Raw genomic sequence first — 15468 nt, forward strand, 5'->3', positions numbered from 1 at the left:
AATCATTCTTTTTGATGGCTGAGTAATATTCCATTGTACATATGGGATGTTCTTTCACCTTCAGTGGATCAGTGCTGTTCCCTCAAATATAATTCCCCTTCTCAACTTTTATAATTATACTTTGCTTGATTACAAACACCTAAAAATTAAGAAGTTGGGGTTGATTTGGCTCAATATTCTCACTTCAGTTTTCTCACAGGGTTGCATGACAGAAAGGGTTGCATGGGGCTGGCATCCTCTGAAGGTTCAGTGAGGATGAACATCCAATATGGCTTCACTAACAAACCTGGTGCTTCAGTGCTCCTCCCCTAGGCTCTCATAAAATTAGCCTGGGTTTCTTACCTGGTGTTTCAGGGCTTTAAGAGGTAAAAAGGTGAAGCTGCTAGGCCAGGTATGGTCTATACCCAAGACTTACACAGCATCACTTTTGTAGTGTTCTATTGCTCGAAGCAGTCAAAGGATTTGACCAAATCAGGGGGTTGGAAAGTAGACTCACTCCTGATGATTAAATCACAGAAGAACAGGGAGTTCAGAAAATACTGTTAGAGCCATCTTTGACAGATCCAATCTGGCACGGATTCCTCTCTGGCTACAACAGCTCACACTCCTTCCATATGCAACATATACTTAATACCTCCTCCAAACTTCCAGGTCTCATCCTACTTTGATATCCAGAATTTTATCATCTAAATCATATGCAGATGTAGGTGAGGTTTCATAGGTTTGGTTCCTTAGATATAGTTCCTTGAGTATGGTCCCTCTTTCTCTGAACATCTACTAACTGAAGAGATGTCTTCTGCCTCCTACACTGCCAATATATATTGTTAATACAACAATAGGATAACGGCAAAAGCATGCCCATTCCAAAAGAGGGAGAAAGATGGAGCATGGTAGTTGCTGGTCCATAGCCTACTGAAATCTAAGCATGTGTTCCCAGCTTCTTAAGGCATTATCCTGCTCTGTGAGAATAATTCTGTTTCTTTGATCTTTCTGAGATCTAGGGTCTGTACTTTGCATATTCATTCATTTTCTAAAAGAAGTAAGCTGAATTTTCACTCTATCTTTCCAAGCCTACAGGTTGGGGACTCCAGTGGTGCTTTTCATTTTTAACTGTCTCTGTCGTTTTCAGTCTAACCATGCAGTTCTACTGACTAATCAAGGATTTTAAAAATGCACACTTTTATCAAGAAGGTAGCTCTTACTTTAAGAGTATATTATGTCTGGAGAAAAAGTGAATGAGAAACAATTTTCAAACTCAGAAATTCGTGAAGATTATGGTTTTTATGAGTACTATTTGAATGTTAAACACTTATTTCTTTAGCTCATTTTTCTCTATACATATTTTATTACAAGTGGCACTTTCAACATTATCCAGAACTTTCCTTCATCAAACCCATCAGTTCATTAGGTATATTTTCTTTCTTACCTTAACAAAGGTGACAGTTTTGTTAGTTGTTCCACCATCACAAAGCACAGATGGCTTTCTTCTCTGGTACACAATAACAATTTTGTCGTTCTATTTAAAGCCTTCATTAACACTCTTATCAGTACTCTTCAAGCTTCTCTTACGCACTCAAAGCCAGTGCTTCATGTTTTAGGTTTTTGTTACTGCAGAATCCAACTCTTAACAGCATTTTTTTCTTGCATTTTAACAAGTGTTGTGTAATATAACACCCCAACACTTACTGGGTTTAAATGATATTTTATGATTTTTTTTTTCTCAAGGTTCTGTTGATTGCCTGTGTAGTTCTCACTTGGAGCCCCTCAACCAGTCACAGATTGGAATCCAGGACCAGATACCCAAGCCTTCTTCTTCACTCATATGTTAGGCACCTCAGTCTACCCCCACACTGACTCCTGTTCCATCAGATTAGAATCCAGGGAATAGGAAAAGCTGTGATATCAGTTAAGGACTCTGCCAAGACCTGGCACAGATTGACTTCTGTTGTATTCATGGCAGTTGAAGGGTCCTAAACATATTCAAAGGTATAGGGAAGAACCCATTCTTAACTGAAGAGTGACAAGATCATATAACAGAAGAGTGTGTGATACAGAAGACACAGTTACTAGGAATTAGAGGAAAATAGAATTTGCTACACTCAACTTTCTTTCACTTTCATTATAAATGATTCTTCAGTTTCTACGTCCTCTCAAAAGTTCTATATTATGTTCCCAAACAGTTCTATCATTGCTCACCTATGATTATTTTCCAGAGGTTCCCACATTAGCTCACATACATCTAATCAGTCTACTCTCAATTTTGTCAATCTAGAGATCCAAGGTAGCCAAAACGCCTTGGCTTGTCTATACAGAAATTTATAGGGATTCAGGAAAGCCAGGACACAGCAGCACACATCCCTTCCTAGCTGACACAGCATGCCTTATTCTGCACCACAGCAGTCTTCTTCCCATAACTCAAGAGGTTAACTTCTCTTTTGGTCCCTGCTCCACTGTGAAAAGGCTCTCAATCAACTCTAGGTTCTATTCCAGGAAAAAAAAAAAAAAAGTTGTATTGAGTACAGATGTGGAATGTAAAGTCATGTAGAAGAAAGAAGTACTCAGATATTCTTAGTAGTTAAGAATTAGTAAGATATATAACCCCAACTACCATTCATTCATCAGTTCATACTCATACTGAGTGAGAATAATTATCATTCCTCATAGCTCTGACTCAACCCAACCAGTGGTACTTAGAGATGCTGTGATTTTCTTCTAATTCCATCTGCCACATGAAGAATGTCCATCCTTCTAGAGGATTATTCACTTGCCATTTGAAAATCTTCATTGATAGAGAGCTTCCCCCCCACACACACAATGGCACTATGTAGCATAATTTACATAATTCGCACTACGGCAGTGTGTTTCCATAGAGTTCATAGCAATAGTGAGCTAAAATTAACCTTCTTTTTATCATCCACTCCTGAAATATGTAAACTTTGGTGGCCACAAAAGAACTAGATTGTGTCTAGCATATTCTTCTTATAATTGAAAGGACAGTTGCTAGAGCCTTGAAATTCTGCATTCATAATGGTAAGAATTCTAAGATGTTTAATAACATAAGTTGCTTTCAATTCTGGTTTGTAGAGTTTGTTTAGTTTGCAGATGACCCAAAGTTTCCACCCTATAGGGAAGAAAGAACATTTGTACTTTTTAGTACCATTTAGGTACAAAACTAAGTTATTCTATGTAGCTGTCCTACCATGATTGCAAGATTTGTATTATTTTTTTAATCAGATGAGGAAATTAAAGCATAAGGCTTAAAGCAAGATGTTCAAGGTCACATCTAGTAAGTTCTGAATGCATCTCAGATATGCAATACTTCAAAGCCTTTGATCTGTGGGCTATACCAGCTGACCTTCCAATATGCATTCTCATTTAGCTGCGATTTCCCTTGTACCATCTACAGCTAGCATGTAAAGTACCTTGATCTGACTAATGTCATCAACTGAGAACAATACTGCATTAATCTTCAAATATCTGGGACACAAAGTTTGATTCTAAAACAGTTTGAAATCAGGTAGAGAGAAAAAACACTTCTTCCCAAAATATGTATAATTTGATGCCCTTTTTTGTTATTTTTAAAAATGAAAACATGGGGGGCGCCTGGGTAGCTCAGTCAGTTAAGCATCTGACTCTTGACTTTGACTCAGGTCATGATCTCAGGATTGTGAGTTTGAGCCCTGTATTGGGCTCCACACTCAGCGGGGAGTCTGCTTGAGATTCTCTCTCTCCCTCTTCCTGTGCCAGTCCCTCCACTCTTTCTCTTTCTCTCTCTCTCTCTAATATAAATAAATACATTAAAAAAAATGAAAACATGGACTGTTGGTGGAAATGTAAATTGGTATAGCCACTATAGAAAACAGTATGGAGGTTCCTCAAAAAATTAAAAATAGAACTACCATATAATAAGTAATCATACTTTAGGGTACCTAGTCGAAGGAAATTAAAATAGAATATCAGAAAGAATGATTACACAACATTTGCAGCAACATGGACGGGACCGGAGGAGATTATGCTAAGTGAAATAAGTCAAACAGAGAAACACAATTATCGTATGGTTTCACTCATTTATGGAACATAAGAAATAGGAAGATCGGTAGGAGAAGGAAGGGAAGAATAAAGGGGGGGTAAACAGAAGGGGGAATGAACCACGAGAGACTCTGGACTCTGGGAAACAAACTGAGGGCTTCAGAGGTGAGGGAGGTTGGGGGTTGGGATAGGCTGGTGATGGGTATTAAGGAGGGCACGTATTGCATGGTGCACTGGGTGTTATACGCAAGTAATGAATCATGGAAATTTACATCAAAAACTAGGATGTACTGTATGGTGACTAACATAACATAATAAAAAATTATTATTAAAAAATAAAATAAAATAGAATATCAAAGAGATTTCTCTACTCCCATGTTTATTACAGCATTATTCATAATAGCCGTGATATGGAAACAGTCTAAGTGTCTGTTAGTTGATGAATGGACTCACACGCACATACAATGGAAGATTATCCACCTATGAGAAAGAAAGACATCCTGTTATTTGCCACAACATGGATAGATGTTGGGGATATTATGTTAAGTGATATAAAACCCACAAAAACAAATACCGTGTGATATCACCTATATGTGGAATCTAAAAAAGCCAAACTCATAGAAACAGGAGGAGAATGGTGGTTATCAGGGGCTAGAGGATAGAGAAAAGGGGGAGATGTTGCTCACACAGTATAAACTTCTAGTTATAAGATGAATAAGTTCTGGGGTCTAATGTGTATTATAGTGATTATTGTTAGCAATACTATATTACACACTTCAGAGTTCTTAAGAGTTGAATCAATACACTGTACATTTTAAACTTAATGTTATATGTCAATTATTTCTCCACAAAGCTGGAAAAAAATAAATATAATGTAGAATTAAATAAATAAATAAATAAATAAATGCAATGTAGAAATAAATTAATTATACTTCTAACGGAAGTAGATGTTTGAGTCACAATACACATAGGAATTCTCTCTGTAATTGATCTCACTTGGGCATTGGTGTGTGAACATCTATTAACACATAGTACCCTATGATTGTAAAGGCATGGACATTGATTGGAATTTTTATGGAATTTAACTTCAGGTTTTCCCTAAAGTTACTTGCAATTAGAAGTAATAAAGTAGGGGCGCCTGGGTGGCTCGGTCAATTAACCGTCTGCCTTCAGCTCAGGTCATGATCTCAGGATCCTGGGATTGAGCCTGGCATCGGGCTCCCTGCTGAGCGAGGATTCTGCTTCTCCCTCTCCCTCTGCCCCTGACTTGTGCTCTCTCACTCCTTTCTCTCTCTCAAATAAATGAATAAAATCTTTTTTAAAAAAAGAAGTAATAAATTGTCCATGTATCAAATATTTTACGATTTTTTAAATTTGTGTTACCTTTTTTCTTTTTTTTCTATTTATAATTGTTTAATTTCTTTTTTATTTTATTTTATTTTAATTTTGTTAGTTAACATACAGTGCAATATTGGTTTCTGGGGTAGAATTCAGTAATTCATCATTTTTATACAATACCCGCTGTTCATCACAAGTGCCCTCTTTAATACCTATTACCCATTAGCCCATCCCCCACCCTCTTCCCTCCATCAACCCTGTTTTTTTCTCTATCATTAAGAGTCACTTACCATTTGTTTCTCTCCTTTTTTTCTTTTCCCCCTTCCCATATGTTCATCTGTTTTCTTTCTTAAATTTCACGAGTGAGATCATATGTTGTTTTTTTCTAACTAACTTATTTCAGTTAGCATAATACAGTCTAGCTCCATCCATGTTGTTGGAAATGGCAAGATTTCATTCTTTTTGATGGCTGAATCATATCCCAGTGTGTATGTGTGTGTGCATACACTACCTTTTCTTTATCCATTCATCAGTCGATAGACATTTGGGCTCTCTCCATAGTTTGGCTATTGTAGATAATGTTGCTATAAACATCAGGGTGCATGTACACCTTTGAATCTGTCTTTTTATATCCTTTGGGTAAATACCTAGTAGTAAAATTGCTGGATCGTAGAGCAGTTCCATTTTTAACTTCTTTGCAGGACTTCCAATCTGTTTGTATTCTTACCAACAGTGCAAGAAGATGCCCCTTTCTCTGCACCCTCGCCAACATCTGCTGTTTCTTGTGTTGTTAATTTTAGCCATCTGACTGGTGTGAGGTGGTATCTCATTGTGGTTTCGATTTGTATTTCCCTGATGATGAGTGATGTTGAGCATCATTTCATGTGTCTGTTGGCCATCTGGGTGTCTTCTTTGGAAAAGTGTCTATTCATGTCTTCTGCCCATTTCTTAACTGGGTTATTTGTTTTTTGGGTGTTGAGTTTGGTGAGTTCTTTATAGATTTTGGATACTAACCCTTTATCAGACATGTTGTTTGCAAATATCTTCCACTTCATGGGCTGCCTTTTACTTTTGTTTATTATTTCCTTAGAAAATAAATAAATAAACAAACAAACAAACATAAATTGGTATTACTTTTAAAAATAGGTATTCTTAAAAATAGATATTCTTACTTTAATTCAGAACAAGAAGCTGTATATCAGGAAGACTAGAAAGAGAGTATAAATTTTAATAAAGCAATATTTTCTTTAAAACATTAAAATTTTGCAATGGAAGCAACAAAAAATACACAGCCAGTGTTTCCCTACTCCCTCTAATTTTTCTTACTTTGGGTAGCTATCATAGCAATTACTCTGTTGTATTTTATATTGGATTTTTAATGCCTGCCCTCATTATTATTGTTAACAATTTTAATAATGGTCATAACTATCTTTTAAGCACCTATTATTATGTGTTATGCTTAAAACACATTTTAAATTGTTATGTTCATACAATAGTCCTTTTAGGCAATTGTTATTATCCCAATTACAAAGAGGAGGAAAACTACGCTCAGACAATTTAAATACTTTAGTTTTTTTTTTTATATATAACACACAGCTAATAGATAGTCGAATCAAAAGTCAAGCTGAGATCTGGCTGATCACAATATCCATATTTTTAATAGTTTTACAATACTGTTTTCCTTGACAGAATTTTTTGAGGACAGGGGCTGCCTTTCATGTTATGCACACAATATACATACTTAGTTAAAAGAAAATGAATGAATTAATAAGTGGATAAATAGATGAATAGCTCTCATACCTGTTTTGAATCTTGATCTGATAGTGGCAGGAGGATTTAAAGTTTCCTTCACAGGGCGCCTGGGTGGCACAGCGGTTAAGCGCCTGCCTTCGGCTCAGGGCGTGATCCCAGCGTTACCGGATCGAGCCCCACATCAGGCTCCTCTGCTATGAGCCTGCTTCTTCCTCTCCCACTCCCCCTGCTTGTGTTCCCTCTCTCGCTGGCTGTCTCTATCTCTGTCAAATAAATAAATAAAATCTTTAAAAAAAATAAAAAAATAAAGTTTCCTTCACTATTATGTTCCATATTTTTGTTTGAAGACAGCTACTTTATCTTATTTGGAAACTTCACTCTTTTGGTCTATCTTTTGTATAATCTTTCTTTTAAAAGGCTTTAGAAGAAATTCTAGTCCCACAAAATATATAGAAGAATCATATTATAAAAATTACTTTAGGATAAGAATTTTATCCAATATGTCTCAGTATTTCTGGTGAGGACAGGCAAGATTATACAAAAAAATAAATAAATAAAAATATAAATCATCCAGTGAGTACTATGTTGTCTGCCTAGGAAACTAAGGATGCCCCGTATCTCCCACCAGAAAAGGCTGTATTAACCAAACTCAATTTTCCATTGGATCAGATAATGAGGAAAGTCTCCATGTATTGGAAAGCTGGTGTTTCCAGTTGCTCTTCTAAACAGTTGATACTTCAATTTAGAACTCGTGCCATAAATGTCAGACTGCCTGGTGCCTAATGCCAATATATTAAATCTCCTACAAGTCTATTTCATGGTGATTCTTTCTCTGGAGTACAGTCTATGAAGCAGCTGGCAGTGTTACTTACCCTGTCTACCTCTGTGAGATCATGAAGGAACTTAGAATATGTCTTCTGTGGTTTCTTTATTTTTTGCACGCTTACCCAATAAAATATTTTTTTTTTTAGCTACACTTAAAAAGACTGCCCATATACCTTCAACCTGCTCCATAAATTTCCTATAGATAGTTCATTCCAATGGATTCCTATGACTCTTTATTTGAGATCTTCCTCTGACCTGGGGAGCAATCTCTGTCCATGAGTGGTACATGTGAAAAGTGTTGGGAGGGCGATATTTCAGGAATTACCATCTAATAAGAGATGGAGATAGCTAGATAAATATGCTGTTTCAAGCCCCTCAAATGGACAGTTTCAAGGTGTGATCCTTACCTTTTCCCAAGTACCTCCAACAGGAAAGAGCTCTGGTGATCCATAGCAGTAACCTGCTCGGTCATACATACACTGCTGGCTTTCTTCCCTTCACTGTCTTACTTGCTCAGTCCCTTACAAAATTATTTTCTTGAATCAATCCCAAGATATAGCACATACACTAAAATTTTTGCTTTGGTTTGCTTTTGGGGGAACCCTTGATAACACTTTTATGTCATATTCACCCGTTTATGCATTGAGACCATCAGAGGATAAACTTTAATCTTCTATTCCTACTGTAAGTAATAGTGTAAGTCATTAGCTTGACCAGCAAGAGGAGGGAGATAAACCACTGTGGTAAACAGAGAAGTGAACTGAGTTAAAATTATCGGTGTCCATGTGGTAATGATGGTGGTATATATGCTCTCAAGCCACAGAGACACTGGACAAGAAGGTCTGATATGAAAAGGGAACTAATGGTGATATGGATAAACTTAAAGTCTTTGGATTTTCTTCACCAGCTTATAAGGCCTTTTAAGCAGTAAGGATAAGAAGAATGGGAGAGAAGAAGCTGTCATGGCCCTAATCAAAGAATTTGCTCGAATTGATGGATTGCACCTCAAAACATTCCAAAGTATCTCCTAATGACATTTTGGGGGGAAAAAAAGTTCATAATGAGTTGCCGCACAATACAGAGAGTGAACTCCTTCCAAGACCATCACAAGCAATGCTAGCTAGTCAGTGGCAATTCTGAAAAGTTGAATTTGTTCATTTACCCAACAAAACAAGTATATTTGTGCAATTAAATAAAACCATGTATCAGATACTGATATATTAATACATTACTCCCTACTTCGGAATGATTTGTATATTTTGATCACTGATGAAAGCACAGATGAGCTTGCTTTTTCCTGAATCAGGTGCTCAAGGAGGTTAGATTTACACACACCTGCATATACTTCTCCACATCTACATGAGTTATAATGATAGTGTTTTAAAAGCTTGAAATCTTGGTTAATAACATTTCATCATCTTAAGTAAAATGCATTACTCAAACCTCACATTTGCCATGACTTCCTATATAAGGTCTTCTCTGATTTCTTCTAAAATCTAAATTAGTTGCTTCTCACATGCAAAAATAAATCTTTTCTTATTCTCTTACTATGGCTTAAATAACATTAAATTATATTTGCTCAGTATTTTTATATCATCACTATACCGTGAGCTTTGAAATCATGGAATATGTCTTTGTCACTGTTACACATCAAAGGATAAACTGCCTCTTGGTATTGCAGAAAGATACAATAGATGTGTAAACAAGGAAGGGTGAAAAAACAAGGAAGATGGAAGGAAGGAAGACAATAAGAAAAGATAAAAGAAGAAAGGGAGAGAGAGATGGGGGAGATGATAGAACTTATGAGATATATATATATACTGTTCACTCAAGTTTATCTCACATTCTGAGTTCTTTTGTTTGAGGAATATAAATTCTTTAGAGGAGATCCTTATCAGCTAAAAGTTTCACCAACATAGACATAGTACAAGGAGTTTGCATCTTAAATGGGTAAATATATAGTTTTCCCATATCATAGTATTTTTGGATCACTGCTGAGTGTCAGGCTTCAGAATACAAATCTGAGCAACCCGCTCGCGGATCTCCTTGGTCTTCACACCATATATAATGGGGTTAAGGGCAGGGGGAACAAGCAGATAGATGGTAGACAAGAGGATATGAACATAGGGTGATACATGTCCAAAACGGTGGCTGAAGAAGGAAAAAAAGGCAAGGATATAAAACTCCAGGAAGACAGCCATATGGGCTGTACACGTATTGAATGCTTTGAGTCTTGCCTCCTTCTGGGGAAGATGAAAAACAGCCTGAAAAATCAGAATGTAGGAGATGAAGACAAAGATCATATCAAAACCTAGAATTGCAAAGGCCACAAAGAGTCCATATGATCTGTTAATATGGACATCTTCCGCAGCCAGTTTGACCACTGCCATGTGCTCACAGTAGGAATGAACAATAACCACAGATTGGAAAAGTTGCAAGCGTTTAAGTAGAATGGGTAAAATTCCAACAAGCACTGTGGCCCGGATGGCCACCATCAATACCATTCGAACTAGAAATGGAGGTGTAAGGATGGATGTGTGCCTCAAAGGATCACAGATGGCAATGTAGCGGTCAAAGGCCATGGCCAACAGGATACCAGATTCTATGCCTTGCAAGGCATGGATGAAGAAAAGCTGAGTGAGGCAAGCATCGAAAGCCATGGAGCAGGAACCAAACCAGAAGATGGCCAACATCTTGGGAGCAATGGCTACACAGAGACCTAGGTCAGTGCCTGCCAAAACTGCTAGGAAGATGTACATGGGTTGGTGAAGACGGCGTTCTGTAGGGATGATGATTAACAAGAAGATGTTTCCCAGCAGAGCTACCAGGCACACTCCAAGGAAGGGAAATCTGATCCAAAACTGCACATGCTCTAGTCCAGGGATCCCAATCAAGGTCACTGTTTGTGGGTTCAGATATGACATGTTTGTAGATCCCATCAGGTCGATAAATCCCTTTTGCACCATTGATTCTGATACTTATTCGGAGAAAAATTATGGATGAAAAGGAACAAGGGAATTCTCATTTCTTCTATAACATGAAAAACACGGATGGAAATGTGGCCACATGACTTTGAATCTTTGGGAATCAATTTAAGTCTGTATTAGGATTCTCGAATATCTTTTCCCAAAGCCAATGTGGGTATTTGTGTATGAGGAAGTAGTAGAAATGGAATTTGTGATTCTAAGAGCATTGATCCTGCTAGGTTCTGAAATGTCCTCAGAAGGTACTACAGATGACAACATTAACTTTTTTGTCTATATCCCTCTCCAACCCCCAGACACATTTCAGATTAAGTGAAATCCCTTTGTGGCATTTGAAGTTGTGGAATAGCTTCTCAATCCTATAGCCCTGTCCATTTTGTTCAAAGTTTAGAATCTCTGGAAAGTGGCAGCCTTTCCCAGTCCCATTTTCTCTGGTTTAGGGAGTAAAATACCTCCCTACAAATCTTAGAAATTGATTCTCAGATGAGGGAGTGAGGAGATTTTGTTCTTTCAGCAAATGCTGGTTGAGCTGACTGTGTGCAGACCCATTATCCAGTTCTTGGAAGTAATGTGGAGGAGTTGTTCTTTTATCAGTAGAAGCAGAGTGTATTTGACTCACTGGGATAATTCTGGATGATCAGCTTTCAGAGTGGATGTGTAAGCAGAATGGGGTAAATGATGATGTAAGTCTTCACAGATCTTAGAGGAGACAGAAAATTGAGAAGATAGGAAGTCAATTGAATAAAGAAGTACCATAAATTAGGATAGGATGGTAACATACAAAAACAGATCTATTGGAAAACCAGCGTAGCTTAAATATTTTGATATTAAAGTGTTTCAGATGCAAAAAGGCAGAATTGACTGTGAGCCACTCTACTGTCCATAATGGAGCTTGACCTAAACCTAGGTGCTTTCGTTCATTTTACTGGTGTTGATTGACCAAGAAAATAATTTGCTACTTTGGATTACGTTGTCCCACTTCACACCAATCCCAAACTTCTAAAATTGTTATAATTTGCCTGCTCTCTTTCTTTAGAAAGTTATTCAGTAAACCTCAGGATCACTTTATGTACTCTTGTTTTACTTTTTCATTAACCGTTCTACAAGTCTAAAGCCATCCCAAAGTTTCATTCCGTTTTCCTTATGATTTTGTCATAGCCAAATCATTGAATAGAGAATACCACTCTGAATGGGATTTTATATATTTTTCTTCGAAGAGAAACTAGAAGGATTGCTGTTGTAAAATTATAGGAAAAAACAGACTGGTTCACAGTCAGTAAGAATATGTATGCATGTGGGTATAACTAGGAAGTCCCTAATGTAGTAAAATCTAAAATACTCTACTAGTTGATTGAGAGCAGGAGATCGTTATATGACCTTCTGTAGCTACATATATCAGTTGACTATGACAAAGGCAATAAAGAGATGTATATTAAAGCAATTAGAAATTTTGTGAAAACAAATTCCCTATGATGCCCAGATAAATGAGGTTAGGTGAGCAAGTGGTGGATTCCCTAGAACTCATTGCTGATAAACGTGAATATATCTTATCAAGGTGACATGAGTAGACAAAGGCAGAATCTAAAGAAACTATAAAAGGCAATACACCCTAGATATATTTAGAAATGCCTGACAATGTAAAGATAAAATTCCATATAGTATAGCATATATTTAATATGTAAATACATATTAGTATTTATATATTTATGATAATATATATTTGTATTATATTGTAATACATATATATGTAATATATATTTGTATTATGTTGTATGTAATACAAATATATATTTGTATTGTTTATATATTTATACTATATTTATAAATAAATAAAAATATATATTGTAAATATAAATATATATTATATGTAAATACAGTATATAAATAATTATAATAGATATCATATAATATATAAATACAAATATATATTACATAAATATATACATTATAAATAAAATATATAATTATAAATATGTAAATACTAACATATTTATAGTATTTGTATTATTTATATTTAATATATTATCCAGGTGAAATGACCATTGTCACTACAGAAAAGTGACTTCCTAATCACGTGCAGGCCTTGATGGAGTCCATACATTTCAGTGATTTAAATTGATTTGGTCAGTTCATCTGAAAAATACTCGTGTCTTCCTTTAAATTCTTTCTAGATAGATGGAAAACACATGAATAAGAAAACCAGTTTCTAGTAGCTTTTAAGACCACAAAGGTATATATCTTATGCAATTTGTCTTTCTATAATAATCAAATCAGAAAATGTTCATTCCTGCTCCCTGAGTAAAAAAGGAGAGAGGAATGGGAAGATATGTTAAATGGAGACAGTGTAAAGTATAAGAAAGAAGAGACCAAAATACAAGATTTCGATGCCCTGGATAACCAGAGACCATATTCAGGGCATGGGGGAGGAGCTGTAGTTACAGCGGTAACAAGCCCAGACAGCAACACTGTTACAGACAGTAAATAGCATGCTCCCATCTTTGCCCTTCTCTCCACATCTTATAAGCTCTCCTGCTCAAACTGCAAACACACACATACATAGACACGCAACAAAACACCCTTTCCAAAACAGAGACCCTCTTCTCATTTTTGATAAACCAAGCAATGTTAGAACTACATTCTAGTCAACATTAGAGGAGGAGCCTGGAAACCTTATTTTTCTTGCCCTTCCGCTAATTCACTGGATGTCAGTTCATAGTTTTTCCTCACATGTGATTAAGAAGATGCCACTAGATTACCTTTGCATTCCTCTTCCATCTCTAAATGACATGAGTCTAGTCCATCCCTCCTATTATTGATAAATACACTTGGGTCAGAGAAAATAACGTGATGTGCCAAAGGAAAGTATGTTACTGCAAGATGCATGATTGAGATCATCTAACTCACTATCCTTTCCATTACCTCTTAAAATTTGCTACAATTAGAAACACTGAGCTATACCCAGGTCCAATTCATGGAGTAACTCACCCAGAGAAACAGATAGCTGGTAAGATCAATGGATGGAATAGGTTTTTTCTCTGCCAGACTCTGGATTTGCTGTCTTTTATCATGTCTTTAGCTGTTGCTTTTCTCGGCCTTTGAATCTGAGGTGATCCCAGGGCAATTTTCAGACCCGGCCCTAGAGAGTTCATTACATGTCTGAAGCTCAGTTCTGTTTTGAAGCAGAAAGGTATCCCTTGCTTGAGGCACAAAGCCAGAAAGCACTGTTACTGCATAAAAAGTTATTTTCAAAGAATGAGAACAAAGAAATCTCAAATGATAGGTCACATTTAGATCATAGTAAATCTGAGATCATTAGGAATGTGAGGGGAAAAACACTGAAGAAATGGGAGGCACCTGGGTGGCTCAGTTGGTTGGGTGTCTGCCTTCTCAGAGGTCATGATCTTGGGGTCCTGGGATCCAGCCCTGCGTGGGGCTCTGTGCTCAGTGGAGAGTTTGCTTGTCCCTCTGCCCCTCCCCACAGCCCCGCTCATACTCTCTCTCTCACTCTCTCGAATAAATAAATAAAATCTTAAAAAAAAATCTAAGAAATGGAAAATTTGTAGACTGGGAAGACAGCAATTTAGTTCACTTTCTGGCCACAGGCTTAAGGGAACAGAAGATGCTTATCTTTATGAATACAAAGTTACTACAGCTGAAACTCATACCATGCAAAATTGTGTTGGAAAACTTATTTCCTCTTCTTTACTCTGTCAACCTTAGACATAAAATGGACAGATATTTTACTAGCAAAATAAGTTTATTCAGGAATAGCAGAGGAATTGCAAGTCAGGACAAGCAAACTATGGCAAACCATTGACAAGTTCAAGGAGGCAAAAGGAAGGTAAGCTATTATTAATTTTTAGGAGAAAATTGGAGAGGGTCGTTTTGAACAGAAGTTCATGGAGAAGAACAAGAGTTCAAGGTTGCGATGGTTTCTCATTGGCTGCAAGTGGAGTGTATTGTTGCTATGTCAGGGAGAGATCTTCCCTCTTTTTCTTAAAAGCAGGAAATAAAATTCCTATGTGAAGTGTCCCTCCTTGTTAAGATAAGAATTACCTTCCTTCCATACAGCCTGCATGTTTGATAATGTGGTGTTTATTACACTTAAGTTGATGTAACACTTTATTGTGCAAATGAAATTTGCCGAGTAGAATTTCATTGTCTCAGCAACAACAAGGTATATATGTGAGATGATGGGTGTGCATTAATTTGATGGGCAAAATCCTCTCACAATGTATACATATATCAAATCATCATGTTGTACATCATATTACAATTTTATTTGCAAATTATACCTCAACAAAGCTGGAAAAATGTAAAAAAAAAATATTTTGGAAGGGGTTCGACTGGAAATGAGCCAACTCCCTAACTCCAACTGCCAGGTGATGATGTCTCAGTTGTTGGTTCTCTGATCAGACTTCTGGGCTTGTGTAAGCAAACTATGACTGTATGTCTCAGAAAGAAATATTAATTCTACATGCTGAATATTCACTATTCGTAAAAGGGATGGATAAAATATTTCCGTATCTTTTGCTTCCTT

At 36.6% G+C, this 15468-nt stretch overlaps 1 protein-coding gene across 2 annotated transcripts; it reads right to left on the reverse strand.

Annotated features, from left to right (window-relative positions):
• Positions 1 to 9932: 9932 nt before the first annotated feature.
• On the reverse strand, positions 9933 to 10883 carry LOC123782645 (olfactory receptor 52A1-like). Of its 2 annotated transcripts, XM_087868543.1 has the most exons (2): positions 10686 to 10883; positions 9933 to 10637 (listed from the first exon to the last, which is right to left on the reverse strand). In XM_087868543.1, the coding sequence occupies exons 1-2, from the start codon at positions 10881 to 10883 to the stop codon at positions 9933 to 9935; spliced, it is 903 nt and encodes a 300-aa protein (XP_087724669.1). The 2 variants fall into 2 exon arrangements, with proteins under 2 accessions (XP_087724669.1, XP_045638852.2); XM_045782896.2 differs by having other exon boundaries at positions 9933 to 10883.
• Positions 10884 to 15468: the final 4585 nt, after the last annotated feature.

This window comes from Ursus americanus, chromosome 16 (genome assembly GCF_024610735.1).
Source record: "Ursus americanus isolate L20-20 chromosome 16, mUrsAme1.1.p, whole genome shotgun sequence".
In the NCBI taxonomy this organism is placed as follows: Eukaryota; Metazoa; Chordata; class Mammalia; order Carnivora; family Ursidae; genus Ursus; species Ursus americanus.

What these genes read in the sequence shown, in the direction of transcription:
- LOC123782645 (XM_045782896.2), bottom strand. Translation starts at nt 10,883, where the DNA reads ATGGGATCTACAAACATGTCATATCTGAACCCACAAACAGTGACCTTG.